The sequence below is a fragment of the Paramormyrops kingsleyae genome, chromosome 17 (genome assembly GCF_048594095.1).
Source record: "Paramormyrops kingsleyae isolate MSU_618 chromosome 17, PKINGS_0.4, whole genome shotgun sequence".
Classification (NCBI taxonomy): Eukaryota; Metazoa; Chordata; class Actinopteri; order Osteoglossiformes; family Mormyridae; genus Paramormyrops; species Paramormyrops kingsleyae.
In genome coordinates this window covers 1,631,691-1,657,120 of record NC_132813.1, presented here as the reverse complement: position 1 = coordinate 1,657,120, position 25,430 = coordinate 1,631,691, and the positions used below count along the sequence as shown (strand labels likewise).

Below are 25,430 nucleotides of genomic sequence, written 5' to 3'. Positions count from 1 at the left end.
ACTCTCTTGTTTTCTGAGTGGTTGAAGGTGCATTTCGGGGTGGTGGGGGGGCATTTCAATAATTCAGGAGGTCCAGCTTGCCTTTTACCCATCTCATGTTATGATCTGCCATACAGAGGGGTAGCAGCAGAGAGCTCTGTGTTTTTCTCACCTGAAACCTCATAAGTGGTGAGTAAGGAACATACCCAGTTTAAATTTGCGTGATTAACCTTCACTAGCTTTTAGGGCATATTTCAGAGATGTATGCAATCATGTAATTTTCAGGCACCTCTTTCATAGTTTAAGGGTAACTCATCAGTGCGTGTAGTGGTGTGTTTTCTAGATGGCAGTCCTGCATTTTTATTTTTAATAAATGGCCTCATGATTAAAATTTTAACTTAATATCTTCACCGAGTAGCATATTGGCCATAGGTCTAAGTGCTAGTTGTTCATTGTAAGACAATGTGTAACCTTGTTCAGTTTTCATGTCCAGTTCAGAAACATCAAAGACAAGGTTCAGTTGGACTGCTGACTAAATTGCTTATAGCTTGTGTACATCTACCTCGCACCATTTACTTACCGGAATAAATGTCTCTAGTTCTGGAAGTGCATCAGCCATTGTTTTCTGGTAGGGTTTATAACTGGATAAACTTGGGTTTTGAGAGGATCTGTGATATGCGTTCCTGGCTACATAATCGCTTACAAAAAGTATCCGGTGAGAGACTCAGAATATCACAGTAACTAAATGACTTTAAAGCACCCTGTTGAATGAATTGGTGTCTTTGTCTTTTTATGGATCCAGGTGCCCTTTGTACTCTGAGTGACAGGATGGTCTCCCCTGCCATCGCCCTGGCATTTCTTCCCCTATTGTTCACACTGATCATCCGCTACCGGTACTATTTTGTCCTGTTCTACCGTGCGGTGCTGGTCCGGGTGGTCCAGGACTTCCTGACGGGTCTCTCTCGGGAGGAGCGAGCCTTCCAATATGTGCTGACTCATGCCACCCCAGGGAACCCCGACAGCATCCTGGATGCCTTTGACCATTGGTGCAGTAAAGTCGAGTTCATCAGCAACATTGGTCCCAAGAAAGGTATCCACCAGTCTCCTTCTTGCACGCTTTGGGTCATCATAAAAGCGGTCATGGTACCAAAATGAAACATATGAGTGACCAGCCCAAAGTTTCTAATGCAGTTTCATTTGTTTTATTTGCTGGGCAGGTCTGGTCTTAGACAGGCTACTGAGAGAAAACTCTCCACTGAACGTTCTGGAGCTGGGCACGCACTGCGGGTACAGTGCCATCCGAATTGCCCGCTCCCTGACCATCGGTGCCCGGCTCTACTCTGTGGAGATGGACAAGAGTAATGCACTTGTGGCAGAGAAGGCCATTCGACTTGCCGGTTTTGATGATGACATGGTGAGATCAGCCATTGTTTTTGAAAGGGGACCATTATATACTATATGGGCAAAAGTATTGGGACACCTGACCATTACACCTACAGGGAATTTCATGACATCCCACTCTAAATCCATAGGCATTGATATGGATTTGGTTCCCCCTTTGCAGCTATAACAGCTGTCACTCTTCTAGGAAGGCTTTCCATAACATTTTGGATTGTGGGAATTTTTGTCCATTCATTCAGAAGAGCATTTGTGCAGTCAGGCACCAATGTTGCACGTGAAAGCTTGGCTTGCAATCTTCATTCTAGTTCATCCCAAAGGTGTTTGATGGCATTGAGGTCAGGGCTCTGTGCAGGTCAGTCAAGTTCTTACATACCAGACTCATCCAACCATGTCTTTATGGACCTTGCTTTGTCCACTGGGACACAGTCATGCTGGAACAGAAAAGGATCTTCCCCAAACTGTTCCCAAAAAGCTGGAAACAGAATTGTCCAAAATGTTAATGTCAAAATGGGGTTAATGCCAGAGGAAATCTGCAGTCATTGAGTCCACAGAGCATTGGCAGCCTTTACACACTATGCGCCTCAGCAGTCGGCGACCCCACTGTTACTTTGTGGTCTGCCTATCCTTTCACAATTTTTTGTAAACCTGACTGCATAGCTAGGTGCTTGATTTGATTAACCTGTGGCAATGGGTCTGAACGAAACATTTGAATTCTATGATTAAGAGAAGAGTCCCAACTTACGTCCATAGAGTGTGTATATGCTTCTGTATGAGGAAGGCACAGCAAACACACATCCAGTGTACTATTCCCTGTTTTGAAGAATGATACAGTATGAATTACTATATTCAGAAAGATTAATAGCATTTCTGTTCCACATCCATTAGAACCACAGTCTGTTTATCCAAAAGTTACAGACCTCAGTGCTATTGACTCAGAGTGGGGCAGCTTTTGATCTTGTTCCATAAGCAGTAAAATGTGTTCTGTATTAAAATGGGTCCTTTTCGTCCAGGTGGAGTTAATTGTGAGCACCTCAGAAGAGGTCATTCCTAAGCTGAAGGAGGAGTATGGAGTGGAAAGGCTCGATTTTGTTTTCATGGACCACTGGAAGCGCTGCTACCTGCCGGACCTCCAGCTCTTAGAGGGCAGTGGGTTACTGAGTGAAGGCACCATCATTCTTGCTGACAATGTCATATTTCCTGGGGCACCCAACTTTCTGCGGTACGTCAAGCGCAGTGGCTTGTATAAGTGCCATATGCACCGTGCCTCACTGGAATACATCCGCGGCATTAAAGATGGCATGGCTGAACTGATCTACCTGGGGGCCAAATGAAGGATCTACAGCACTGCGTTCTGCAGTGCATTCAGTGTGCAATCTTCAGCTCTCGTTGCCCATTAAATAACAAGAGGTGTAGTGCCGGGTCTTCATTTTCCCCACACAAACACAGCTGGGATCATCTATTAACCCCCCCCCCTTGTAAACTCACAACATCACAAAGGCCAACAGAAACCACTGACCCACTGATGTCATAAAGGAAAAACCATTTTCACATGAATAAGTCATATATACAAAAGAAAATTTTACAGATTCCTTTATTAATGTTTATAGGGCACTGTAAGACTAAAAGATGTTAAATATTCTCAGTGTGATGGATAAATACTTTAAACTGTCATTAAAAGACAACTGAATTAATTACATTTTGCTTTGATACTATCATATTTAATAAAAAGTTAATTTTCTTCTGTTCTTGATTCGAACAAATTGATATTTACACAGCACCAAGGTGCCCAGTTCTTATATGATACAAGTGTGATGTGGCTGGTATATCAGCTGACTTTCGCTCGTCACAAATAGTACAACATTTTCCTCAAGAGGGCACAAGGACATCCGGATTTTCTTGAAAAAGGTACGACCTGGTTCAAAGTACATCTTAAATCACAACACCAACGAGTGGTATAACATTAATAGAACAGAGTTAATTTTTCAGCCTGCTGTTGCAGCCATAACCTCAGTGCATAATAATCTGTCTTTAATGCTGTCGATACAGAGACCAGAGATAAGTGCAGCAGTCTTGTATCCCACTTGGTGGATTGTTACCTGGTAAACATGTACTTTGGACAGTGGAGAAGCACAGTATCCTAGCAAAGGCCATTGAAAACATTCAAGTGAATGAATTGGCTCTCACAGCTTAAAAATCAATAACTGCCCAATCTGACTTGAGAGAATGACAGAACTACTCTATATCATCCACTGGTCCTGATCCTGGTCAGCCCCTTCCATATCAACCTACAATGTAGAGAAATTGATACAGGAATAATTAAAAGTTCAAGACTAAGTGTTTGTATCATAGCATGTTGTCATAGCCTTCACTAGACCTTTCTCTCATTGGAAATTAGCATTTTGGATTTATGTATTTGCCTTAGCTTGTTTTGAAGTGCACTGCTTTTGAAGTGCACTGCAAGTTTTGCACTGCTCCTCAAAGGACTGGTGCCACTTTCATTTCATTTTTGTGTAAGAAACGGAATTCTGTATTCTGAATACAGTGGAACCTTGTAACTCGAATGCCTCGATTCATATCGATTTTAGTTTCATATTGATTGTGAATGCTTTTTAATCATTAATTAGGTAGGTAGATTAGTTTAAATAGGCAATCATTTGGGGGTCTGGAACAGATTCAATTCATTTACATTATTTCTTATAGGGAAATTCGATGTGGACCTCGACCAAATTGCAACTCAACCAGCCTTCTGGAATGAATTAAGTTTGTGTTCCAAGGTACCACTGTACCATGCTTCCCCTGTGCATATATCCTGTCTGCACAACCAGTTAATTTGCTACATGTAACTAACATAAAGATTCTCTCACCGCTAATAATTCATTCAAACTATCTACAAAATTCCTTACCTCATTGATCTCCCCATCATCTGGAGACTCATTGTAGTCATTCATCTCATCCATGTCCTGCATGTCTTCATCATCCTCTGAGTCTTCCTCACTGTCTTCTTCATCTTCATCATCCTCCTCCTCCTCCTCCTCAAATGTCTGCAGGTACACCATGTGAATGAGAACAGGGAAAAAATAGTCTGTCCACTGCATTTGAAAAGTGTGTGTATATGCATATCAAATTATAAACGAATGTAACACCTCAAAGACTGGTTTCCCAATGGGCATCAAGTTGTTATCCTTTTCCGCGATACTTTGTAGCTGATCAGAAAGAGATACCAATACAAACACATTAACGAAAACAAATTTATTACCCATAAACTTACATTTATCTAAACTCCTTGGCACTTGAACACCATATTTTCTTATGAAACCATTAAAGGTTTAAAGTGAGCCAACATACCCAGGTTTGGTGCTGCTGCTCTTGCTGCTGAAGTTCAGTTTCATCCACACATGGTCGGTCCAGGTTAAACCACAAAGAGTCTGTCATGCGAGGGAACAAAGATGGAAAGAGTGTAGACATCCTGTGGAGACAAATGGGAGCAAACAGTTATAGTTATTCCTGAGCTTTCCACCTCTATCACAGTCACACACTCAAATACAAACAGCGGTAATCTTGATGGGGTAATATAATAATAATTTAATATGTAATATGTAGTTCACTTATTTAATTCATTAACCAGCTTTGTACTTTAGTTTTGCTTTTTAAAGTAATATAATTAATTAAACAGGTTAACTCTAATTTAAGCTACCGATGTCGTAAATCACCATAACTAGCTAGCCAGCATTTCGCTAATATCGCACGACGGCGTACCGTTTGAACTGCCACTAAACAATCTCACCAGTTCAGAATGTAGCGTTATGTATCTTATAATACGTCCATCAGAGCCAAGAACAACATCGGAAGTGAGAAGGGACGAAGAGAAAGCTATTACCTGAGACTTATATTACCAAGCTGCTACTCCCGCAAAACGAAAGCTTTCAAACTGTCTCTAAGCGGAAGTGCGTGGCCTGTGTTTTTGCACGTGATTGACCGTTTCCGGTCTGAGGTGTGTCCGAAAAGCAGCATGTAATTTAACCGTGTAATTTAATGTGAAATGTATCGCTCTCCCAAGTTCACGGTTCACTTCTAGAGTTGCCACTTTTGATTTGCGAATAACCGGGACATTCAGACTTTTTTTTTGAGGGGCCAATTAAACCATTTTTGCAAATATGTTATGTTAATATTTGTAAGGACTCCCCCTTACATATATTTGTCCTCACGCAGACGCAGTTGCACTCACTCTGGACTCCTTTGTCTGCTGTTATCCGTTTCTATGTTAAATGCGTATTTTTTTTTGCTTTATCGAGTAAATATAGGCCTACATGGTATAGCCTAATTATAATATATTATAAAACCTAACCCTAATATGTCCGAAGGAATGCAACCTTTTTACTTGAGGAATTTGGACAGCCTAACACTGACATTTCTCAGTTCTTTTCCATTTGTATATTTCATCCATTTTTTGCTGTCTGCAGAAGTCCCTGCTGTCCTTCAATGATTGCTTTAAACTCCAAGCATGATAATTTAAAGTTGCTAAGTAATTAGATAAGCTTCATATTTCTTCTACCAATCAAATAAAAATATAGACGTGGTCAATCGTCGCTGTGTTTTACCCGTTTTAATCCATTTATGGACACGGTATAAACATGACCAGGAAGAAAAAAGAATAGCGGTAGAAGGAAATTTACCAAAGTTTTATTTGAAGCTACGAAACTGTAAATCAGACGTACAGTTTCACAAAAACCTGGGACAATTCGTGTCCCGGGAAAAAATATTACTTTTCTGGGACAATTCTGTAGTTTGTTTAATATGTATATTATTAAATGCGATCAACATGTTGCTTGAACTAGAGTTAGTTCAGAAATCAGACGGAGTTCTTCGCAGCCCTCAACAAGAAAATCGGTTTTGGATTTACAGTAAAAACGACGTGTTTTAATAATTAACCATTATAGTGTACTCTGCTTGTAATAGTCCTGGCCTATAAATGCTTCCAACCTGGTAATATTGTTTTCGTACAACATTCACTCTGCGATTAAAGCAATCCAAGGATAACCTGAGAACTATTCGTTTAACTTACCGTCTGACCTTGCTCTGACACAAAATCGAGACTTTGCCCTCTCATAGCACACTCAAGGGATATATGTACCTTGTTTTCTAGCAGCAGTTCGGGAGAGAGAAAATACTTGCTTACCTGACTTACTGCTTCTCTAAAATATATTTATATTTGGAAAAAATTCTGTGGAATATTTAGTCATTTGAGTGTTTCAGCTGTAGTGAAGATCGGTTAGCCTTCAAGTTTCTGCAATTCAGAGACGAAGGTATGGCTCTTTAACATTTTTCGAAACATGTTACGTTTTGTATGTACAAGTCGTACGCATGCATGAAACAAATGACATTTTGTGTTTTATAACCCTTAAAACTACTGGTTCAGTTATATGTTGTGGGATTGAACTTGAATAAGGAATTACTATATAAAATAGGTAATAGTGCAGAAATCTTAAATGTATGCTGTGTTGTCAAAATGTATTATCCTGAAAGGTTACAGACTTTTCTAATTAAATTGAACCAAATATTATTTTAAATGTATTCATGATTTATCCATCGCTTACTTTTTATTTGTGTTCTTCACCTGTCAGTATGGATAAGACTTGTAGGTATGGACAGAAATAAAAATCCAATAAAGTGATGCACTCTAATATAATAGGTTCAGTGTTTGTAATCGCTTCAACCTTGTAACATGCCTTTTGTACAAATGAGGAGACAAAACAGTTCATGCTGAAAAGCTGTGTGTTTCCCCCTACAGAGCTATGTTATCTGTAACCTTCTTGCTGGCCTTGGTGTCCATGGCTGTATCTCAGAAGGACCTGCTGAACATGTGCATGGACGCTAAGCATCACAAGACAGAGCCGGGGCCAGAGGGACTCCTTTATAAGCAAGTACGTGACTGTCCTGAGGTGCAGCGGTGCAGGAGGCCCGACATTATGTGACTGTCCTGAGGTGCCGCGGTGCAGGAGGCCCGACATTATGTGACTGTTCTGAGGTGCCGCGGTGCACGAGGCCTGACATTATGTGACTGTCCTGAGGTGCCGCGGTGCAGGAGGCCCGACATTATGTGACTGTTCTGAGGTGCCGCGGTGCACGAGGCCTGACATTATGTGACTGTCCTGAGGTGCCGCGGTGCACGAGGCCCGACATAAAAGCTTTTACTGTTTGGCCTGCATTCATTATGGGTACAAATGTCATACCTCATTTTATAGTTTGAAGCTAGCATGCAAATATAAGTAGTATAAATATATTGTAGAGGAACATCTTCCTTTTTTCTGAAAGTTTGTTTAAGGAATGAATATTGCCTGGATTTTATATTGGGTGCTTCAGAACGGTGACCTGGAATTATGCATATGGCATTTATTGTCAGCCAGAGCACGTTGTAATGATAAGGGTGACTTCTGGGTCTTCTTACCTTTCCACTTGTAACTTTTTATTTTCTTCTCTCGGTTTCTGTTTGTTTATTTATTGGGAATATCGGATATATTGTGAAAATGTAGTTCCTTGTACACCTGAGCTTCTCCTGTGGCTATCTGCTGTGGCTATCTGCTCTTTATATTATTATCGTCTTCAGTGCTCACCCTGGAAGGATAACGCCTGTTGCACAGCCAACACTAGTGAACAGGCTCACAGTGACAACTCCTACCTGTACAACTTTGAGTGGAACCACTGCGGGATTATGTCAGAGGCCTGCAAGAAGCATTTCATCCAGGACACCTGCTTCTATGAGTGCTCCCCTCACCTCGGGCCTTGGGTTCAGATGGTAGGTGGCTAACAGCAATGGTAACACAGAATCATTCAAGATTGATCCAGCAGGTGGTGATGTAACCTTTGTGTCTTCAATTCTGAAGTACCCACTGAAAGTAACATATAAAGGTTTGGATTGGCATATGAAGGTGAGGTAAAGCAGGAAATTAAAAAATATAAATGTGTATGAGAGGTCAAGAGCATGGGATTGACGCAGGTCCAGCACAGTAAATGCAGGAATGGTCAGCTCTGCATCTTGTATAGAAAAACTACAGAGGCCTTTTAAATATATATGTTCCTATGTAAGGAGTTGGAAAATACATAGATATTATACAGCAGTGTTTCTCAACCCGGTCCTCAGGGATTCCCAGCCAGTCCATGTTTTTGCTCTCTCCTAACTCCACAGTAGGGAGCCAAAATGCCCAAAATGTGAATTGTCTGGCAAGTAGCTGGGAGGTGGCAAAAATGTGGAGCGTCTGGAGGTTCCTGAGGACCGGGCCGAGACTTTATACTGTGCATAGTATTTTTTCACTGCACGTAGTATTAACTGTATCGCAGTATTGATACTTTTATTAGCCATTTGTCCCAGAACCGCAGAATTTGGTTTTCAAATATCCCCTTTTTCTCACTGTGAGAAGTAAACGTTTAAGGGGGCGAGTGAAGCTGGGCTTCAGAAAACACTCTGCCAGCCTTGTGAATCAAACCAGCAAAAACCCTGCAAACATAGTGTCAGACTTCTAACCCACAGAACCGCACACCGCCCTTAATGTCTGTTACTAATGTCTGCCGTTCTGATGTCACGCTGTGCTTTGTACTGGGTGTGACTGAATGAGTAAGCGTTCAAGCACACTAAATTTGGAAGAAGATGATCATCGCTGAGAAAAGGATAATATTATATGGAGAATCACTTCCTTAATCCCCACAAGGTTGACCAGAGCTGGCGAAAGGAGCGGATACTGAATGTGCCTCTGTGCCGGGAGGATTGTGAGACTTGGTGGGAAGACTGTAAGGATGACTTCACCTGCAAGGAAAACTGGCATGTCGGCTGGGACTGGACTACAGGTTCACTATGCTGGCATTCATTCAAATGTCAAAATGATTCCCATAAGTCAGTGTTTCCCAACCCGGTCCTCAGCGACCCCCAGATAGTCCACGTTTTTGCTCCCTCCCAGTTTCCAGCAGGAAGGAAAAACGTGGAGTCTGGGGATCCCCGAGCACCAGATAGGGAAACACTGCCATTGGTGATGGGCGACTTACTTCAAGGGCTGTAAAGTATTCTGCAGTGTACTTTTGAAAGAAGAAAAGACAAAAATTCTGTTTCGATCTGCAGGTAGGAATAGGTGTCCCTCTGCTTCCACGTGCCAGCTGTTCAGCACCGTGTTCCCCACGGCTCAGAACCTGTGTGAGAAGATCTGGTCCAACTCATACAAGTACACCACCTACGCCAAAAGCAGCGGCAGATGCATGCAGATGTGGTTCAGTGAGGGGACAAACCCTAACAAGCAGGTGGCTGAATATTACATCAGAAATGTCTCGCCGATCATGGTGGCCACCACTGCACTCTTGTTTGCAGCATTATTACTGACACTGTTTTTCTAAATTAAATTATTTATCCATAAATCACACAGAAAGCATGCAGTGTCTCACTTTTTCCACATCTTCTATGTACAAACTTTGGTATTAAATGATTCAAGATATCTGGCTGATACCGTCGCTTTAAATTTGCCAGTGTATCGAACTGTGAACACCTTCACAAGCAGCCTGCATGGGGAGAGATTATATCATGAGCAATGTCACAGTCGCTTCAGGAGCATAGGAGAGACACATAATTACTTTCTTCAGCCTCTTACTCTGCTTAGTCTCTTAGCTTCTTTGATATGTATCATTCATTTATGCCACTTTCCACATCACGTGTGCAATATGTGTGATTGTATGCACAATTATCTTGTTATTGTATTGTCTCCGTTAGTCTTTTCTTTGGTTTGTTTATTTTTAGGGTGTTGCAACAAGTAAATTTCCCTGGTGTGGTCTTATCTAGCTCCTGAAATCCCTCTGAAATGTCTAACTGGTTTATCATCTTTCCATCGTAAACATGCAAGTATGACCAATCGTACCATTAAAACTGAATTAGAACATCTGGGACTGTGCAGGACAAAGAAATAATAAAAAAGCTTTTCTGTGTGTGAGAAGCCAGTGGCCTATATGGATAATTACTAGGTTCCAGTTTCTACTCGCAGTCTCTTTTGTGGAAACAGCGGAGAACCCTGTTACCAATGCTGTCCACATATGCATCAACACTGGAAAAACAAGTCTCCAAATTCCATGATCGGCGATTTCTTTGTTTTTACTCTTTGTTTTCAAAGTGCTCCCTTGTCTCTTTAATGACTGCACAAGTGACATAGTCTGGTAGACAAGCAGTGAGCTCATCGTGTTTGGATCATGTCACACTTTCACCTGTGATTTCTGAGGCCCACAGAATGCTGGCAGGATGTAGGTGTGGCCTAGTGCGAGCAAACCAGAACAGTCCCTCTTCACAACTTCTGTAAAAGGACATTCCCTGACTTATATCTTGTCACATCTGAGCATGTTATACTATCAGAATAACAAATCATTAGTTTCTTTATTACGGCTGCTTACCACGGATAATTTTCACTGTATGACGGCACACAGACTAAGCAAAATGGCAGTGTTGTGTTAAAATGTTCTCGCTGTTTTGGGGTCTTACTTTTCCCCTTAAGCTCACTACAGAAAACAGAACACCATTACATGGAACTTATCTAAAATAATTTTTCAGATGCTTAGAATGTTTTGTACACTGTAGGTACAAACTTAACATTTTACTTGACAGTGAACATAACTTAGTATATGAGTTGTTGAACAGAAAAAAAGATACAAAATCTACATGGAAACATACATTATATAGCATTGAGTAATTATCTACAATAACAATTAGGAAGTAACAGATTGAAGCTACGCAATACCAACAAAGTGTTTATTTTATGGTCAGTAATGTAAAACATAAGGGATGCGTAATATTTCGGTAAGTCAGGCCAACCTTGGGGAGGGGGGTGATCTGGCTCTTTAATTGCCCAGATCGAAAAACCCAGTCACCGAACAGGAAGTTTCTCAGCAACTTTTTTTTTTTTTTAATTTGAAACGTAATTGAAGGGAGCAAGCTCTAAAGTAGACGTGGAGGGTAGGATTTAGCAAGAAAAGCAAAATTTATTCTTTAGCGGACTTTTAAATGAAGGCACGTTCAATGCTTGGGCAGCAACGACCGTTTATATTTCAGAACGGACCACTTTTTTACATTTATACAGGAGCTTCACTTCAGGAAGATAAACAGTCGTTTTCATGTCGGCAGTAGCCGCTCGCTGCGATAGTATCAACCTTTTTACTAATGCAGATTTAATCGGGAAAGGCATTGATTTCGTATACCGTTGTTCGCTATGTAAAACTGAATATGCTTAACTTTGCTATTAATTTGGTGGTAAATTCTGACGATGGAAACCTAGAGCGTTTTCCGGGCTTTTGCTGGCTAAACCTCCGAAGGCTTCGGACGCAACTCACCATAAGAGCTTCAGAATTGCCAATGCTGGAAAACGGGAGACAATCCTTCCATTTGAGTGATCGCTGGGAGTGTGGGATTTATAAATCGCGAAAGCCCCGACACTATGCTTAAGATAAATGTATCAAGTTATATCCAACCTATGAAGAAAGCATTGCCTCAGATAGTTCTCATTTTTATTTTCAGTCGACGCATGTTTAGTTTCGACAGAAATTATTAAATTTATTGCAATAGGCAACCGATCTGCTCGTCATTCTTTTAATTTGATGGATTTCATTTAGGGGACACGAGCCAGCTTCCTCGGGGTTAGCTGACTACGGTGCATCTTATGTGAAAGCTCATTTTAATGCTTCGGTGTTTGCACTGTATTTACATAGCTTGTTAGCTGGCTGGCTGCATTATTTCCGTGGGAAAAAGGAGCAGTAGGTCCTTGGCGGCGAACTTTCAGGAACTCCGCTGGAACAGCGAAAAAAAGTTAGTTGCCATTTTCTTTTTGGATTCTCCGGACGCCGATCCAGCCCTCGGCGGCTCCGGCTCTTTGCTTGAGCTGTACGGGAGGTGGGTGCGGGCTTCTCCCGGGTCCGGCCGCAATGCTCCCGGGCGGCGCGCTCCCGTTGTGGTACCAGCGGGATCTGAGTCGCGCGGCGGCGGAGGAGCTGCTGGCTCGCGCCGCACGAGACGGGAGTTTCCTCGTGCGGGACAGCGAGAGTGTAACCGGCGCCTACGCGCTCTGTGTCTTGTGAGTATATTTTAATATAAAAATCTCTTTTGTGACAGTTTCATTAAACCACATAGAAGTTTTGAGTAAACTGTTAGAAAATGACAGCCTATAAAAAAAACTTAAGTAGATATCGTAGCGTAAGGGAGGACAAGAATATTTTCTAAGCCTTCAAAGTGATTCGAGCGCCCCAAGTACGTTTTCTCACAGGTCACGTTTGACGAGTCAGCCGAAGGCCGTAGATTTTACGGGCTCCTCATAAGTTTATTATAAGAGTTTATAAACGCATTTTAGGTTGCAGGACATAGTGCCCTATTATGTAGACTCAATAGCCTTTACCATTACCGTCACAATATGATACTGCTCTAATCGTGCGAATTTTACCTTTGATATTTATTATTAATGCACAATAAAGAAGAGCGAACTGAAGCTAAGCCGTAGTCCAATTTAGCGCAGTGGTAGAAGTTATCGAAAAAACATAGCCGCACAGTTTAAGTTTATTTATGGCTTTTGAAAGGGCCAGTTATTAAATAAATGCTAATAGCTGCCTTCTCATGTTTCAAACCAAGAGAAATGTCCCAGGATTACACACATTTCTAATAAATAAAATAAAAAAAAATCATTTTTTGACAAACATACTACCTAAAATTCGATGAAATATTGAATGATTCACAGACTGAATCCTCACATCAGATTTCCGAATCAGCCGACAGTGAATTTTAAAGCCGGGTAGCCTTCAGAAACTGAAGGATGACCGGAGTGACGTGACACACAGCCTCCACGCCGTCAGAGGCTAAATCCAGAATAAGCCAGTTCTCGTAGGAGGTCAACCGTGCACATTCGCCTGTACGCTGCAGTTGTGTTTGAATGATGGGAATCAAATGAGGTTTCCCTGAAATACAGTCGAGTCACTGTGACGAACTGATGCAGGAAACAACTGCATGATGTTTGTAGGCATGGTTATAACTGGCTTTCCTTTAATCAGTAGTTGTTCACATTAAAACATAGACTTTATTCATTCATCAAAAGACTGTTATACCATCATACTTTACCTCTGAACTTACTGAAATTTACTGTCTTGATATTTCCAGCAGTGATGGTGAGCAAGTTTTTCTGAATTCAACTGACTTGTCAGAGTGTGTTTCTTCCATATCAAAGTGAAACAGTGTCTAAATAAAACCTTTCCTTTTTTGGATGTTCTACCTAGTGTGGGTTTTAAGTGCTTTTCTGCTGTTGCATATTTAAATGTTAATAAAAATGTTTTAGATTGTGTTTTTTGATGATATGTTTTGCTTTTATTGTTTAAGATGTCCCATCCATTTTTTTATATATATGGGGGAGAAAATAGAGAAATCCTGTTGTTTATGTTGCTCATAGTGTTTGGCTTCTGTATGGAAACACACCCTGACCTCATGACATGAGGGTCAGTGTTAAGATATGACAGGCAGCAGGCTTTCGTGGGAGTGTGGATTGGAGATTGTCCTGCTGTGGAGTGTTTCTGCCTGCTTTAAGAAATTTTGGGAGGTATCCTAGATGTGGGTGATGTGGCCCTATCTTTCATCGGAACATTAAGGGTTAACACATAGTTTCACTTTAGAAACTTTAATCTTTTTACTCAGCCAAGTTACACACGGTTTAAAGTCTTAGACTGTCTGCAAGGTTGCTTGCCATGGCCTAAAATGCATATCTGAACATGTCTGCACGTGTACCATGCAGTAAAGGCATTTTTAGATGTTGATCATAATTTAGTGTGCTTGTCCCTCTTAAAGGGAGGTCGGCATCACCCTTAGGACATACCGCTGAGAGAGTCCTTTGCCCCCTTAGGATTTTATGTCTGGCACATGTGATACGTGTGATGTCAAGCCAAAAGAACGCAAAGCTGCAAGGAGGGGCAAAATGGAGCTTGGAGGGGTGTCACATGATAAAAGTTGTTTCAAGCATGTGGAAAATCATACGATTAGTCAAGTCACACATGGCTGTAGTAATTTGAGGAGGGGCCTCACTGAGGTTTTCATAAACTTGTTTCTGTCCTAGGAATGACACTAGGGAGATTTTGACTTTTGGTGCCTCATTCCATTTTAGTATACCTCTCATTAACATAAAGGGCTTAGGAGCTGCATATGGGTTTTTTGTGAAATTGCTACTGATATGGCTTGATAGTGAGTCCTGTACTGCTGTGCAACATAACCTGACATTCAGCAGTTAATGTAATAATTAAGGATAGACTCGTAATATGCAGGCAGCATGTGGTGCAGGGCCCATGAGGCCCAGGTGTATCATCCATAAACAAGATATTGAGTTGCTCCAATAGAATTTACAGTCATATCAATGCAATCTGTTAGGATGCATGTGCTAGTGAAACAAATGTAAATGTATGACTGTTTGGAAGGGCTAGGCTGGGTTTGTTTTTGGCCAAGCAACAGCTCGCTATAAGGCTGTAATGTAATAGGGGTAGGCAGAGAACAGCTGTGATGGGTGTTGCATGCAGTTATTCTGTATTGCTTTAAAGGACATTTTATAGATTGACAAATTAGATTTTTTTAACCCAAATAACTGATGTTCCTAAGCATCTTAGTGGGTACTGTTCATACGTAAGTCATTGACTAGCTTTAAAAACACTTGGATTGCAAAGTGCTAAAAATGGAAATGCATAATTTATGAAACGTGTTGATTTTATGTAGTTAATCTGTGATTTGGAAAGTGCTGAGCAGGTGTTTTTCCCCTTCAGTGTCCTGTGCTGTTTCAGTGGATTAACTGTCATTTCCTCCATTTGTCATTCTCATACTGTAGTTTTTCTCGGTGCATGTGTGCTCTGGTTGATCAATAACTGAGGGATCTGGCCCTGGAAGCAGTGGTGGAAATGGAACTATCTATGTGTGATAAGGAACTTTCCCATCGAAGTTCAGGACCTATTTCCTGGGCCGTCACGACCGGGAACATTTGTAGTTCCTAGTCACCTTTGTGTGCGGCTTTCTCACCAGGAACTGTGACCTTTTATGCAAAACGAGCATGGGCATTTTCAGATGCTGAAGTATGGAGACACAAGCGAAAATATTATTTAATTATAAATAAATGTGAGGGACAATTTTTGCTCCACTATTTCTCTTTTCCCTGCATTTCGAAGTTAGTACTGGTACTTGAGGTAAACGAATCGCCAAGTTTATCACTATAAGCCCCACCCCAGTAGTTTGGGGTCAAACGAAAACTACCTAGTCCTGAGTAGGAATTAAAAAATGGTTCCAGAACTACTATGGGATCAAGTTATAGTGATGGAACACAACAGAAGTTTCCTGATTTCTGACAAAAGTCCTGGTTCCAGAAAAAAAGTTCCTTTGGTAAGAAAGCACCTATTGTAGCTCTGAATAGAGCTCACTCAAAAACCCAGGAGTTTTGTTTTGCAGAGCAGTTTTAGAGTATAATGAGAAGGTGACTGATGTTTGTATTACCATAAATCTGAGGGCCTGTCAGAGATTGAATTAAGTTTCAATGGTGTCAGTACACTGACTTTATCACTATGTTGGAACAGATGGAAACTGATGGTGCTGGGCCCACACTTATGTGAGCCTGTGAGTTCTAGTAGGTTAAATAATCCCAATCTTTCTATATTTTAAGTTTTTGTTGCGTTTGTATGATTCTATTGAAACATTTTTGAGAGGTGATGCACAACAGAGTGAATGGGTGGGGGGAGATCAGTTCTGGGTGCTGTTTCACAAGAATGGCCTGTCTGGATGGTCACTGATTCGAACCCGGTGTTGGCTCATTAGTCATGTGGGTGAGCCCTTGAGTAAGGCCCTTAACCCCCAGCTCCATGGGTGCTGCTGCAGGTGACTGCTGTTTGCTGCCAAACTTGCTCTCACCTACCTGTCATGGAGAGCTGGGGTAGATGAAAGATTGGGTCGGCAAAAAGAAAATTTCCCCATGAGGATCAATAAAGGGTTGTTGTTAATATTATTATTGGACTACTTAAAATTTTGCTAGTTCTCCCATTCAGCAGTATTGAACATTGTAGCCCTGAAGCATTCCTAGGTTAGGAATCGCAGAAACCCTACATTGACACATGATGTTCTGACTTTAGTTTTGTTCAATGATTGTTACAAGCAAACTTGTTGTAGGCTTTTTCAGCACTCGATCCAACCCTGTCATTTAGATGTCTGCATGGGGTACTATTTTATGAGGTTTCAGTTGAGAGAGAGATTGAAGATGTGCTCAGTTTTTTCCCAGAGGCTTTATGGTTAGATATGGGAGAAACATGCTATAACTAGGCAGGCCCATGCTGGAATATTGCTTCAGGTTATTCTGTCATTGTAGTTTGAGGACAAACAACCTGGCCCTAGTCACTTTCCATGGGTTCAGGGTGTTGAAAACTTTGCTTCCCCCCCACCCACTCCCATTTATTGACCATAAAGAGCTGTTAGCTCCATCTGCTCAAGGAGATGGAAGTTTGCAGAAGTCTTAGATAAGCGGTTTTTGAAAGGTCAGTGGGAAGATCCTGGAAGCTTTCCACTTTAGCTTTATTGCTACTGGACCTGTCCCTATGCCTTTTGTCCCTGTCCAGTTGGCCTGCACACAGGCCACGCAGGTCTTTGCAGGGAGGGTTGAACTTTGTGCAAGAGAAGAGACTCATGCACTTTTGTCTCTGATGTCTTTCTGCACACAAAGGAAAGCCACTAAATTGCTAGCCTTTTGAGGACATAAGTTGTAAATGACACAGAAAGTTTTTAAAATGGCTGAACTAAAATTGTCCTGTGATTATACATAACAAATCTGGAAATAAGTAGTTGTGTAACTTTTTGGCTTCTCTGTGTTGGTACTATAGGACAGAACTAATGCTGAATGATCAGTATGCGGCTGGTGTTTGCAACAGCTTTGAGTTGTTCACTGCTATGCCAACTGTTCCTTTTCTGAAAATACCATGTTTCATGATAAATCTATTTGTGATTATGGACAGAATGTGGCTTCAAGGTGTTTCTGTAAAAGCAATATCTAGTTGAGAGTGGGGAAGGAGAGGGTTGTGTGTCATAAAGTATATGAACTGTGAAGTCAACCTATGTGGCAACCCAGATGCCCCTTAAAAGTGTCCCAAAAAACAAATGGTGAACTAACCAGAATGGAAGCTTTTTCCCTTGTAACCCTGAGCAGAGACATGCCTTTTTATTAGAAAAGTTCAGTAGAGTCCAGATGCAAATTAGATTATGGTAAGAGAAACATTTCCAGCTCTTGGCTATGCCTCACTGCAGCCATCAATGCTCAGCTGAAAAGCTGCAGCTGGGCTTTCTGTTCTGCATCACAGATTTCTTTAACTGCCTCTACCTTGCGGAAGGTATTGAATGCTACAGCTGTGTTCTTTACACAGCAGTGGAGGCAGCCTACAGGCCCATATTTTGGCTTCTGTGACCTTTCTTTGAATTGTCCTGGAAATGGGCAGCTTAGGTGTTGGATGGATAGTCTTTGACCTGAGTCACTATGGTTTGAATTATAGCTTGATGGTCAGATGTTTGGGAAGATTGTAGTACTGGTCTGTGCCTTGGTGTTGATCATGAAGTGGAGAAAAACCTGCCATTAGATTTAAAAGCAACATTTTTAGTTTTTCTCATGGGCTTCAGCTATTATATATTTCCTTTTTGATAGGCAGATGTAACATTTTGGTCTACATGTCTAGTTCCTTAAAAACAGTAGGCCCTGTTGATATCGAATGGGTAAGGTTGGGGGCATCTAATCCACTGAATGAACGTGAGGCCTACTATAATGAGGGAAGCACTTTTGTTTTTCCAGAGTTGAAATTATGTGGTTTTTGAATAAGCATTGAGGTAGCGGAAATGGTATAAAGGGATGAGAATGTCTTGAGCGCATCCCTCAGAATACAAAAGATATTTGTTTTACCCAGAATACAAAGGTTTTTTCTTTCTGGGCATAAACATTTGGAAGAATTGGGAACTGGCTGACATGTTCTGTACCAGAACAGTTTTAAACCAGTTATCTGAAATACAAAGTGGTGGAGACAAATCCCATAATGGAAGTTTTCCTTTTGGGTTTTCTCCATAAAAGAGAATTTCTCTGCTTGATTTTTTTTTGTGGTGTTCCATTTCCTGTACTTGGCTGGTGATGGGTACCTGCTTTCACCATCAGGTCGAGTGATAGGAGTGTGGGGGTGGGGACAGATCAGTGGGAATGTAAGGCCAGCTGTTCCCCAGACGTCCCCAGCAACTTGATGGGGTATGAACCATTTCTGCTGTGTCCACCCAGAGCAGAGGTTAGGAAAATTCAATAGGCAGAAAACCATGCTTCCAAAACAAGCTTCTGTACCAGAACCCAGTTATATGTGTTAATCCAGATACCATGTGTCTTCCCTGGACCAATTATAGTCTGACCTGGACCAATAATGACACAGAATGCACAAGCCAGGAATGCTGGGACACAGTAGTCTGCTTTTGCCGTTTAATATATCATTATTTACTTGGATTTTTCTGATGCCAGTGTTCTCTGTATAACTGTGAGAAGCTGTTTTTTTGCTTGTTTTTTTTGCAGGTGCCCTTTAGCAGCATAATAGTTGCATAAACAAAAACAGGTATAGAAAAACAGGGTTCTTTATCAGTGGTTAATCAGAGGTGTGTGTGTGTTTCCACGTACACCTTGGCCTCTGTGAATAGTTGGGATGAACTGTGACCAGGCTCACTGCTTCTCTGCTTTGGGAATCTAAGGCACCCAGCAGGCCTGCTGTCACTCTTAAGTGTTAATGTTGGCATTGAAGCCTGCCAAACCTGCCATTCACAGCTTGCTCTCAGGCCTTGCCATAGTGATAAAGGAAATAGTTTAACAGTTAGGCTGTATAAATGCTGAGAGGGGAAACCAGTTTAGAGGGCAGTGCATTTAATAAAAGTACATTCGTTTTCTTTTTCTCCTCTCTCTCTGAGCTGAATGACTCCAGGCCAGGTTTTACTGGCAGCTTTGGCCTGCTTGTCTGTAGTTTTGCATTGGAAATACTGAAATGGGGAGCCATAGAGTGAGAGCCAGTTGCACACGGACAGAGTATTTTTTTGCCAAATTGCCCATAGGTGTGTGTATGGTGTGGGAGTGTGCCCTGCAATGGATTGGCATCCCATGCTGAGCTGTTCCCTGCTTTGCACCCGTAGCCTCTGGGATATGCTCCTGAACAGGATAAGCGGTTTCAGAAAATGGATGGGTGGATGGAGGGAGGCTGTTCAGACTGCTTTCCTTTTCACACAGTCATTAGTGTTCGCAGTCCATCTCTCAACTGGAGCTACACGGTGCTTGGTGTTCTTTTCAAAATGGACAAGTGTGGTCGTGTGGGCATGTGTGTTTGCATGTCCTTCAAGAGTGGCAGTGGGTGTGGCCTGTAATTCCATCTTTGGTGTGATGGACAGCAACAGGTTGGCCTCAGCACTCATGGTCCTGTTTGCAGGGACAGCCATGAGTACCCATCTTTGTTCTGTCCTTTCAAATTTGCATAGTCAGTGATAACCTTACAACACCTCCAAGGTTTTACATATTGTCATAGTGCCTGAAAGTCTGTTTTATTGATAGAAGTTCTCTTATGGAATCTGAGTATATGTCAATTTCTGCACCCTCTTCTTGTCAGAATTAGTCTCATTCTAGAGATTCGATGCAAGGCAAGTCCTTATCCAGTGTATGTGACCACTTTGTGACAACACCCCCCCCCCCCCCCAAACTGACCAGTTTCAAGGCATGCTGCTGCTTCCTGTTTTCAATGTCCAGGAGAATTGGGTGGGGCGGCAAGGTTGTTCGTCTCCATGGAAAAGACTTCCCACACAAAACCATTTGCATTCAGGAATTCCCCATTTTAAAATGACAGTAACTATTTCAACTTATAAACTATGATTCTTCTTGCAATTTCAGTATGATTTTATTAGTTTATAAACAAGTTTGTGAACTTTCACCAATATTTCTTGTTACTCGTGTTGTTGCTGACATTTCTTTAAATAACATTGCCCCTTCAAAGGAATAGGATTTGGTTTGCTGTTCCTTTTCAATGTATACATTTTCATGGTCTTTTATGGTGTTTCCACATCTCAATATAAATAGTACTATAGGTTTCAAAGCTGCATATTAGCACTGAAGGACTTTAAAAAACGAAAATTGAGGCTGGAGGTTGTGCATTTCTCTTAGAGTGAAGTGTGGCAGTTTGATTATACTTGGCCATATCTAGCTGCCTGTCTCAGCGAGCCCAAGTGAAATGATCAGACTAGTGATCCTTCATCCCCTGTGCTGAGTGACAGTAGCAGTTGGCAGCTGTGCAAGGCTGGTGTCTGTTGTTTTGTGTTATTCAGAGAGGGGCCAGGTCAGCCAGCTGCTGTTTGGGATAGTGGGTTCACCTACTGTCCTTCACCAGGGTTTGGACCTATTATTTCTTTGGGGTTTTCATTGCAATGCCCGAACCTCTAGTTCAGTATTATTAGACCCAGTCAGAGTTGAAGTTTTTGTATTTCTCACTGAATAATTGTCCCAAAGGGTTGCACCTAGCCAATGGACTTCAAACATGCTTTTTCATTATAATTAATTTAATTCTGCTTGGATCTTATCTCATTTTGTGCTTTTTGATTTGTATTTTTATCAGTAGTTTTTTGGGGGTTTTCTGATTCTAGGATGTACTGGCAAATAGTTTGGGTAAAGCTCTGTAACTGTTTTAAGATGCTGAGTACATTTAGCAGTTTATAAGAGTAAGATTGCCCTGTGTTCATGAGTACAATAGCATTATGCTCAACCTGAACAGCGTTCTATCAAGAAAGGCTCTGGAATGTGATCAGTATCAGCCTCACCGGGAACCAGACCTCATTTTCTCTGGTATTTTGTCATTCACAGAAGTACCTCTGTTCTAGTACAGTATCTGTCCATGGAGTTTAAGTCTTAGCTGACATCATCTTAACCTGATTATTGTTTTAAAACATTCTGTTTGTTTCAGTCAATGCAATTGTAATAATGAAAAGCCTATTTCTAACTGTTCAGATTACTGAGCAAATTGGGTCGTGCATTTCTTCTTTGTGCCTCAAATCAATGAGTCTGTCCCTCTTTCTCTTTCACCATCCCATCGTTAGGTTTCAGAAGCATGTTCACACCTACAGGATTCTACCAGATGATGAAGGGTTCCTGGCAGTTCAGGTACAGTGCACTGCACACACTCCGGCAAGATTGGGGCCCAGACATGATGCGTGATGGAATTTTGGGGTCATCAAATCAGGTTTCATCAGTGTTGTTTATGCTAGCTTTTCTGATTGTGTTCAGTGGAGATCCTCTGTAGTCTGCTTTTTAAAAATCTGAACGAGTATTTGTGATATTTCTTTTTGCCTCTGAAGTGACCTAATATGGCTCTGACACTCTAGAACAGCTCAGGAAGAATGCAAGTCAAAATTTAATCTGTAATGTCTGTACCCTACGATTCAGACTCGTAGCTCAATCTGATTGTAATAGGAACTAGGCTCTCTTACTGTCTGATTTATTCTGTTTCATCCTTAAGTGTATTCCTGTAAGAACTCTGTGGAAATGGATGATGATGAGAACCTGAGATCTGAGAACCTGAGATGAGATCTCCTTTGTGTGTGTATGTGCGTGTATTTTTGTGTGTGCTGGAGGAGGTTTGAGGGAGTGACTTCCTTTTCCCTAGAAGCCACAGGAAGAGCAGGCTTGCACGCAGCCTGTGTGTGTGTGTGGGGGGGGGGTGGTTGATGGAGATGAAACCGCTGCTGCTGTGTGTGGTTTGTCGGTGTGAGCAGGAAATGTGTCGGTCTGCAGGAAGGCTATGCTGCTATGAGAAAGCAGAGCTAGTAGCTGCTCTACTGCCAATTGCTGCCAGATGACACTCTTCTTACACATGCTGTTGCCGTTTTTTATTGGCCAGATTTAAAATTAAATTTGTGACATTCATCTGAAACTGTGATGGTGTTGCTGTACTATATTTTAAGGCATATGTTTTTAGGAGCACAGTTTAGCCTTCGTATTGAAGTAGGGCTGTGCGATATGATGATGTATATTGGATGACAATAAATATGTCTATCGTTTCATATTACGCTCTATCGTATATTTTGTGGTGTTGCAAAATACACTGTTTATAGCAATACTTCATCAATTGTATTACGGTTTGCAATGTTACATGCTACCACGTGGAATATGGCACTTGTATGGAAGTTATTTGGCTTTATTATTTGTACCCCACAGAAGACAATCCACAAATATGTATTTTTAAGTTTGTGTTGTGTAAAATCGTATCCTCTAAAATACGGAGTGATATGTACGCGTGAAACATGTTTTGCACATTTGTGTATCACTTGTATATTTGTGGATTGTTATATTTGTGACTCCACCTTTTAATTTTTGGATTTTTGTCCAGTTCGTAGATATTACAGCCAGAAAACTGTATATAAAGCTAACTTTACTGCAGTAAACACCAAATTTCTCTCAGACATAAAGACTTTCACCTGGCAAAAAATCAAAAGCAAAATACTAGAAATATCGACTCTCACATTAAGCGTTTTCCTCTCCATTGACACCCATTATAAGGAAACACACCACTCTCCCTCAGTTCATATTTGCTCTATAATTTCGAACAACCTCTGAATACAATTACGAAGTAAGTTATTTATCTTTAATAGCCCAGCTGTCTTGTTTACAGTCACTGACGGTGAATGGTCACAGCACAATTATTAATAAATATGTATAAAACACATGCATGAAAGTTGCATGGTGTGCATTTTCCCCTGTACTTTAATGCTTACAGCACACTTCACTGGACATGTCTGTATTTTTTAGGTATATACATATTAGTCCATTAATTCTATCTTGTGTACTTTAAAGGGACACAGTACATTTATGAGTAACAGAAAAGCATTGTGAGTCAACGCAGAACTATTGCATTCCCTTGCAGTACTATTGCATTGTATTTTTATTTGTGTTGTGTAAAATTATATCTACGTCTGTACACATTTTGTACATGTGAAAAGGGTTTTGCATATTTGTGGATCACTTGCTGTTTATTTGTCGGTCACGTTACATTTGTGACTTCCCTCCTATTCATTTGTGAATTTTTGTCCAATTCATACCGAGGCTGATCTATAGAAAAAAAATCCATCAATATGAGATGCAGCTATGATACATATCGTTATCGGGATATGAGATGATTTGTATCGTGATTTGAGATTTTGGTCATATCACATGCCCTAACAGCTGGCCTATATTGAAGTGTGTGTGTGTGTGTGTGTGTGTGTGTGTGTGTGTGTGTGTGTGTGTGTGTGTGTGTGTGTGTGTGTGTGTGTGTGTGTGTGTGTATATGTATGTATGTATGTATGTATGTATGTATGTATGTATGTATGTATGTGTATATATATGTATGTGTGTATATATATGTATGTGTGTATATATATGTATGTGTATATATATGTATGTGTGTATATATATATATATATGTATGTATGTATGTGTGTATGTATGTATGTATGTATGTATGTATGTGTGTATATATATATATATATATATATATATATATATATATATATATATATATATATATATATGAAATTTACTTTTTCAGAGGGATGCTTTATTCATTCTGTGTGAAGCTTTGCATGTTTTATGTTTTGTTTTACGTTCTATATGCAATGGTCATCTAACCCTATAATTGTACATCCATGTCTGCTGATGTGTGATTTTGTTGCACTGTATATCAATGCCCCCACTCGTTGTGTCCTTTCACTTATCTGTTGCTCTGCTGTGACTTGCCCCAAGGTCAGGTCGTGGCTCTTTGTTGACAGGTGCGGACAGAATATGAAAATTGCCCTCTGCTTAGCTCAGTCTTAGAGTAATAAGAAATATTCTCTGAATAAATCCCATTGATTGAAACACGTAATATCTTCCCCTGTTGCCAGGCACACACCCAGCTGAAATCAAATATGTCCTGAGCTGTTTTTCCGAGTAATATAAACTCTAGAAAAGTCATGAAACTTATGATTCAGATTTGCATTTATTAGTTGCAAATATTGTGCTTGTGAGTATGTGTGCATATACTATATGAATGTTTGTGCCCACACTTGCACACCCGTTTATGTCTGTCAGACTTCCCAGGGAGTTCAGCCGAAGAAGTTCAAGACCCTCCCAGAGCTCATCCAACTGTACCTGCAGCCAAACCAGGGACTGGTGACAACATTGCTGTTTCCTGTGGAACGGGAGGAGATTCCTGATGACAAGGACTACTCCGGTAACCCCCTACTCTATCCCTGTGACCAGCACCAAGGAGCACTGCTGTTTATCTTTTCATAATGCTGATTCACACCATGGGTCATGTATTAATTAACCAAAATGAGATTGGATGTTTCACTAAAGCCAATTATGGCATAATGGTTATAGACCTAACCACTGTGTGGCCAAAGGCCCATTGGGGTTAGTGGTTGTTTGACATCTGTAGCATAGTTATGAATGATGGCAGAGTAGCAGTGACGTTTTGGTGTGTTTGTATATGAACCGACGGGCGAGAGTCACAGTAGCAGTTTTACATTAAACAGCACCCATGTTGCAGTGGCTGCAGAAGTATGAGTTGGTGCACGTGTTCTTGTATTGCTTAACAGGGATGAGGGGAAGACTACTGGCAGTATGAGAATCATCAGGGGGCATGTGTGTGTCATTCTGAATTTGGCTAACACAGAGCCCATAGTATACTAAAAATTGAACAGCACTTGGGTTTGGTGGGTGCGAAGGACACACCTAGAGTGACTGGAGTATTTTGCTTTTAGATGGGGAGGATGACAAGCCTCCACTGCCCCCCCGGACCGCCTCCACCAGCAGCCCAGGCTCCTCCAGCACTGCTGTCGTTCCGTGTGGACAAGAGTCCCTAACAGACAGGTGTGGTCCACCCTCCTGCCTGATCCCAACAGAGGCTTGACCTCACTTTCCTCCAGCATCTCTCGGTGGCAGGCGCCTGCCAAGGTGGTAGAAACATGGGCGTCTGCATTTGCGATGACTTTCCAC

At 41.2% G+C, this 25,430-nt stretch overlaps 4 protein-coding genes and 1 long non-coding RNA gene across 6 annotated transcripts in view; 3 read left to right on the top strand and 2 right to left on the bottom strand.

Annotated features, from left to right (window-relative positions):
* The first annotated feature begins 51 nt into the window (after positions 1-51).
* tomt (transmembrane O-methyltransferase) lies at positions 52-2,832 on the top strand. Its single transcript, XM_023792577.2, has 4 exons — positions 52-168; positions 782-1,069; positions 1,197-1,393; positions 2,391-2,832. The coding sequence occupies exons 2-4, from the start codon at positions 808-810 to the stop codon at positions 2,709-2,711; spliced, it is 780 nt and encodes a 259-aa protein (XP_023648345.2). The 5' UTR covers positions 52-168; positions 782-807; the 3' UTR covers positions 2,712-2,832.
* On the bottom strand, positions 1,159-2,270 carry LOC140579314 (uncharacterized). The gene is made up of 2 exons (XR_011983412.1): positions 2,123-2,270; positions 1,159-1,852 (listed from the first exon to the last, which is right to left on the bottom strand). It is a non-coding gene; the product is annotated as an uncharacterized lncRNA (long non-coding RNA).
* A 113-nt stretch (positions 2,833-2,945) lies between the features above and the next one.
* anapc15 (anaphase promoting complex subunit 15) lies at positions 2,946-5,376 on the bottom strand. Its single transcript, XM_023792601.2, has 5 exons — positions 5,258-5,376; positions 4,726-4,846; positions 4,524-4,583; positions 4,284-4,421; positions 2,946-3,665 (listed from the first exon to the last, which is right to left on the bottom strand). The coding sequence occupies exons 2-5, from the start codon at positions 4,843-4,845 to the stop codon at positions 3,618-3,620; spliced, it is 366 nt and encodes a 121-aa protein (XP_023648369.1). The 5' UTR covers position 4,846; positions 5,258-5,376; the 3' UTR covers positions 2,946-3,617.
* A 218-nt stretch (positions 5,377-5,594) lies between these two features.
* On the top strand, positions 5,595-10,346 carry folr (folate receptor). Its single transcript, XM_023792586.2, has 5 exons — positions 5,595-6,683; positions 7,169-7,301; positions 7,985-8,173; positions 9,084-9,219; positions 9,488-10,346. Exons 2-5 carry the CDS (start codon positions 7,173-7,175, stop codon positions 9,754-9,756), a joined length of 723 nt encoding a protein of 240 aa, XP_023648354.1. The 5' UTR covers positions 5,595-6,683; positions 7,169-7,172; the 3' UTR covers positions 9,757-10,346.
* Positions 10,347-11,278: 932 nt separating this feature from the next.
* The window catches only part of inppl1a (inositol polyphosphate phosphatase-like 1a), a 28,104-nt gene continuing 13,952 nt past the window's right edge, over positions 11,279-25,430 (top strand). For both annotated transcript variants that reach the window (XM_023792536.2, XM_023792534.2), the window contains exons 1-4: positions 11,279-12,464; positions 21,515-21,578; positions 24,522-24,663; positions 25,196-25,304. In XM_023792536.2, coding sequence (XP_023648304.2) covers positions 12,316-12,464; positions 21,515-21,578; positions 24,522-24,663; positions 25,196-25,304 — 464 coding nt within the window. In that variant the 5' untranslated portion in view covers positions 11,279-12,315. The remainder of the gene's footprint in view (positions 12,465-21,514; positions 21,579-24,521; positions 24,664-25,195; positions 25,305-25,430) is intronic.

What these genes read in the sequence shown, in the direction of transcription:
- tomt (XM_023792577.2), top strand. Translation starts at nt 808, where the DNA reads ATGGTCTCCCCTGCCATCGCCCTGGCATTTCTTCCCCTATTGTTCACA. An exon ending in CAACATTGGTCCCAAGAAAG is followed by an intron (nt 1,070 to 1,196) that starts GTATCCACCAGT and finishes TTTGCTGGGCAG; the next exon opens with GTCTGGTCTTAGACAGGCTA. An exon ending in CCGGTTTTGATGATGACATG is followed by an intron (nt 1,394 to 2,390) that starts GTGAGATCAGCC and finishes CTTTTCGTCCAG; the next exon opens with GTGGAGTTAATTGTGAGCAC.
- anapc15 (XM_023792601.2), bottom strand. Translation starts at nt 4,845, where the DNA reads ATGTCTACACTCTTTCCATCTTTGTTCCCTCGCATGACAGACTCTTTG. An exon ending in AGCAGCAGCACCAAACCTGG is followed by an intron (nt 4,584 to 4,725) that starts GTATGTTGGCTC and finishes CTTTCTGATCAG; the next exon opens with CTACAAAGTATCGCGGAAAA. An exon ending in TTGGGAAACCAGTCTTTGAG is followed by an intron (nt 4,422 to 4,523) that starts GTGTTACATTCG and finishes GTGTACCTGCAG; the next exon opens with ACATTTGAGGAGGAGGAGGA.
- folr (XM_023792586.2), top strand. Translation starts at nt 7,173, where the DNA reads ATGTTATCTGTAACCTTCTTGCTGGCCTTGGTGTCCATGGCTGTATCT. An exon ending in AGGGACTCCTTTATAAGCAA is followed by an intron (nt 7,302 to 7,984) that starts GTACGTGACTGT and finishes TATCGTCTTCAG; the next exon opens with TGCTCACCCTGGAAGGATAA. An exon ending in TCGGGCCTTGGGTTCAGATG is followed by an intron (nt 8,174 to 9,083) that starts GTAGGTGGCTAA and finishes AATCCCCACAAG; the next exon opens with GTTGACCAGAGCTGGCGAAA.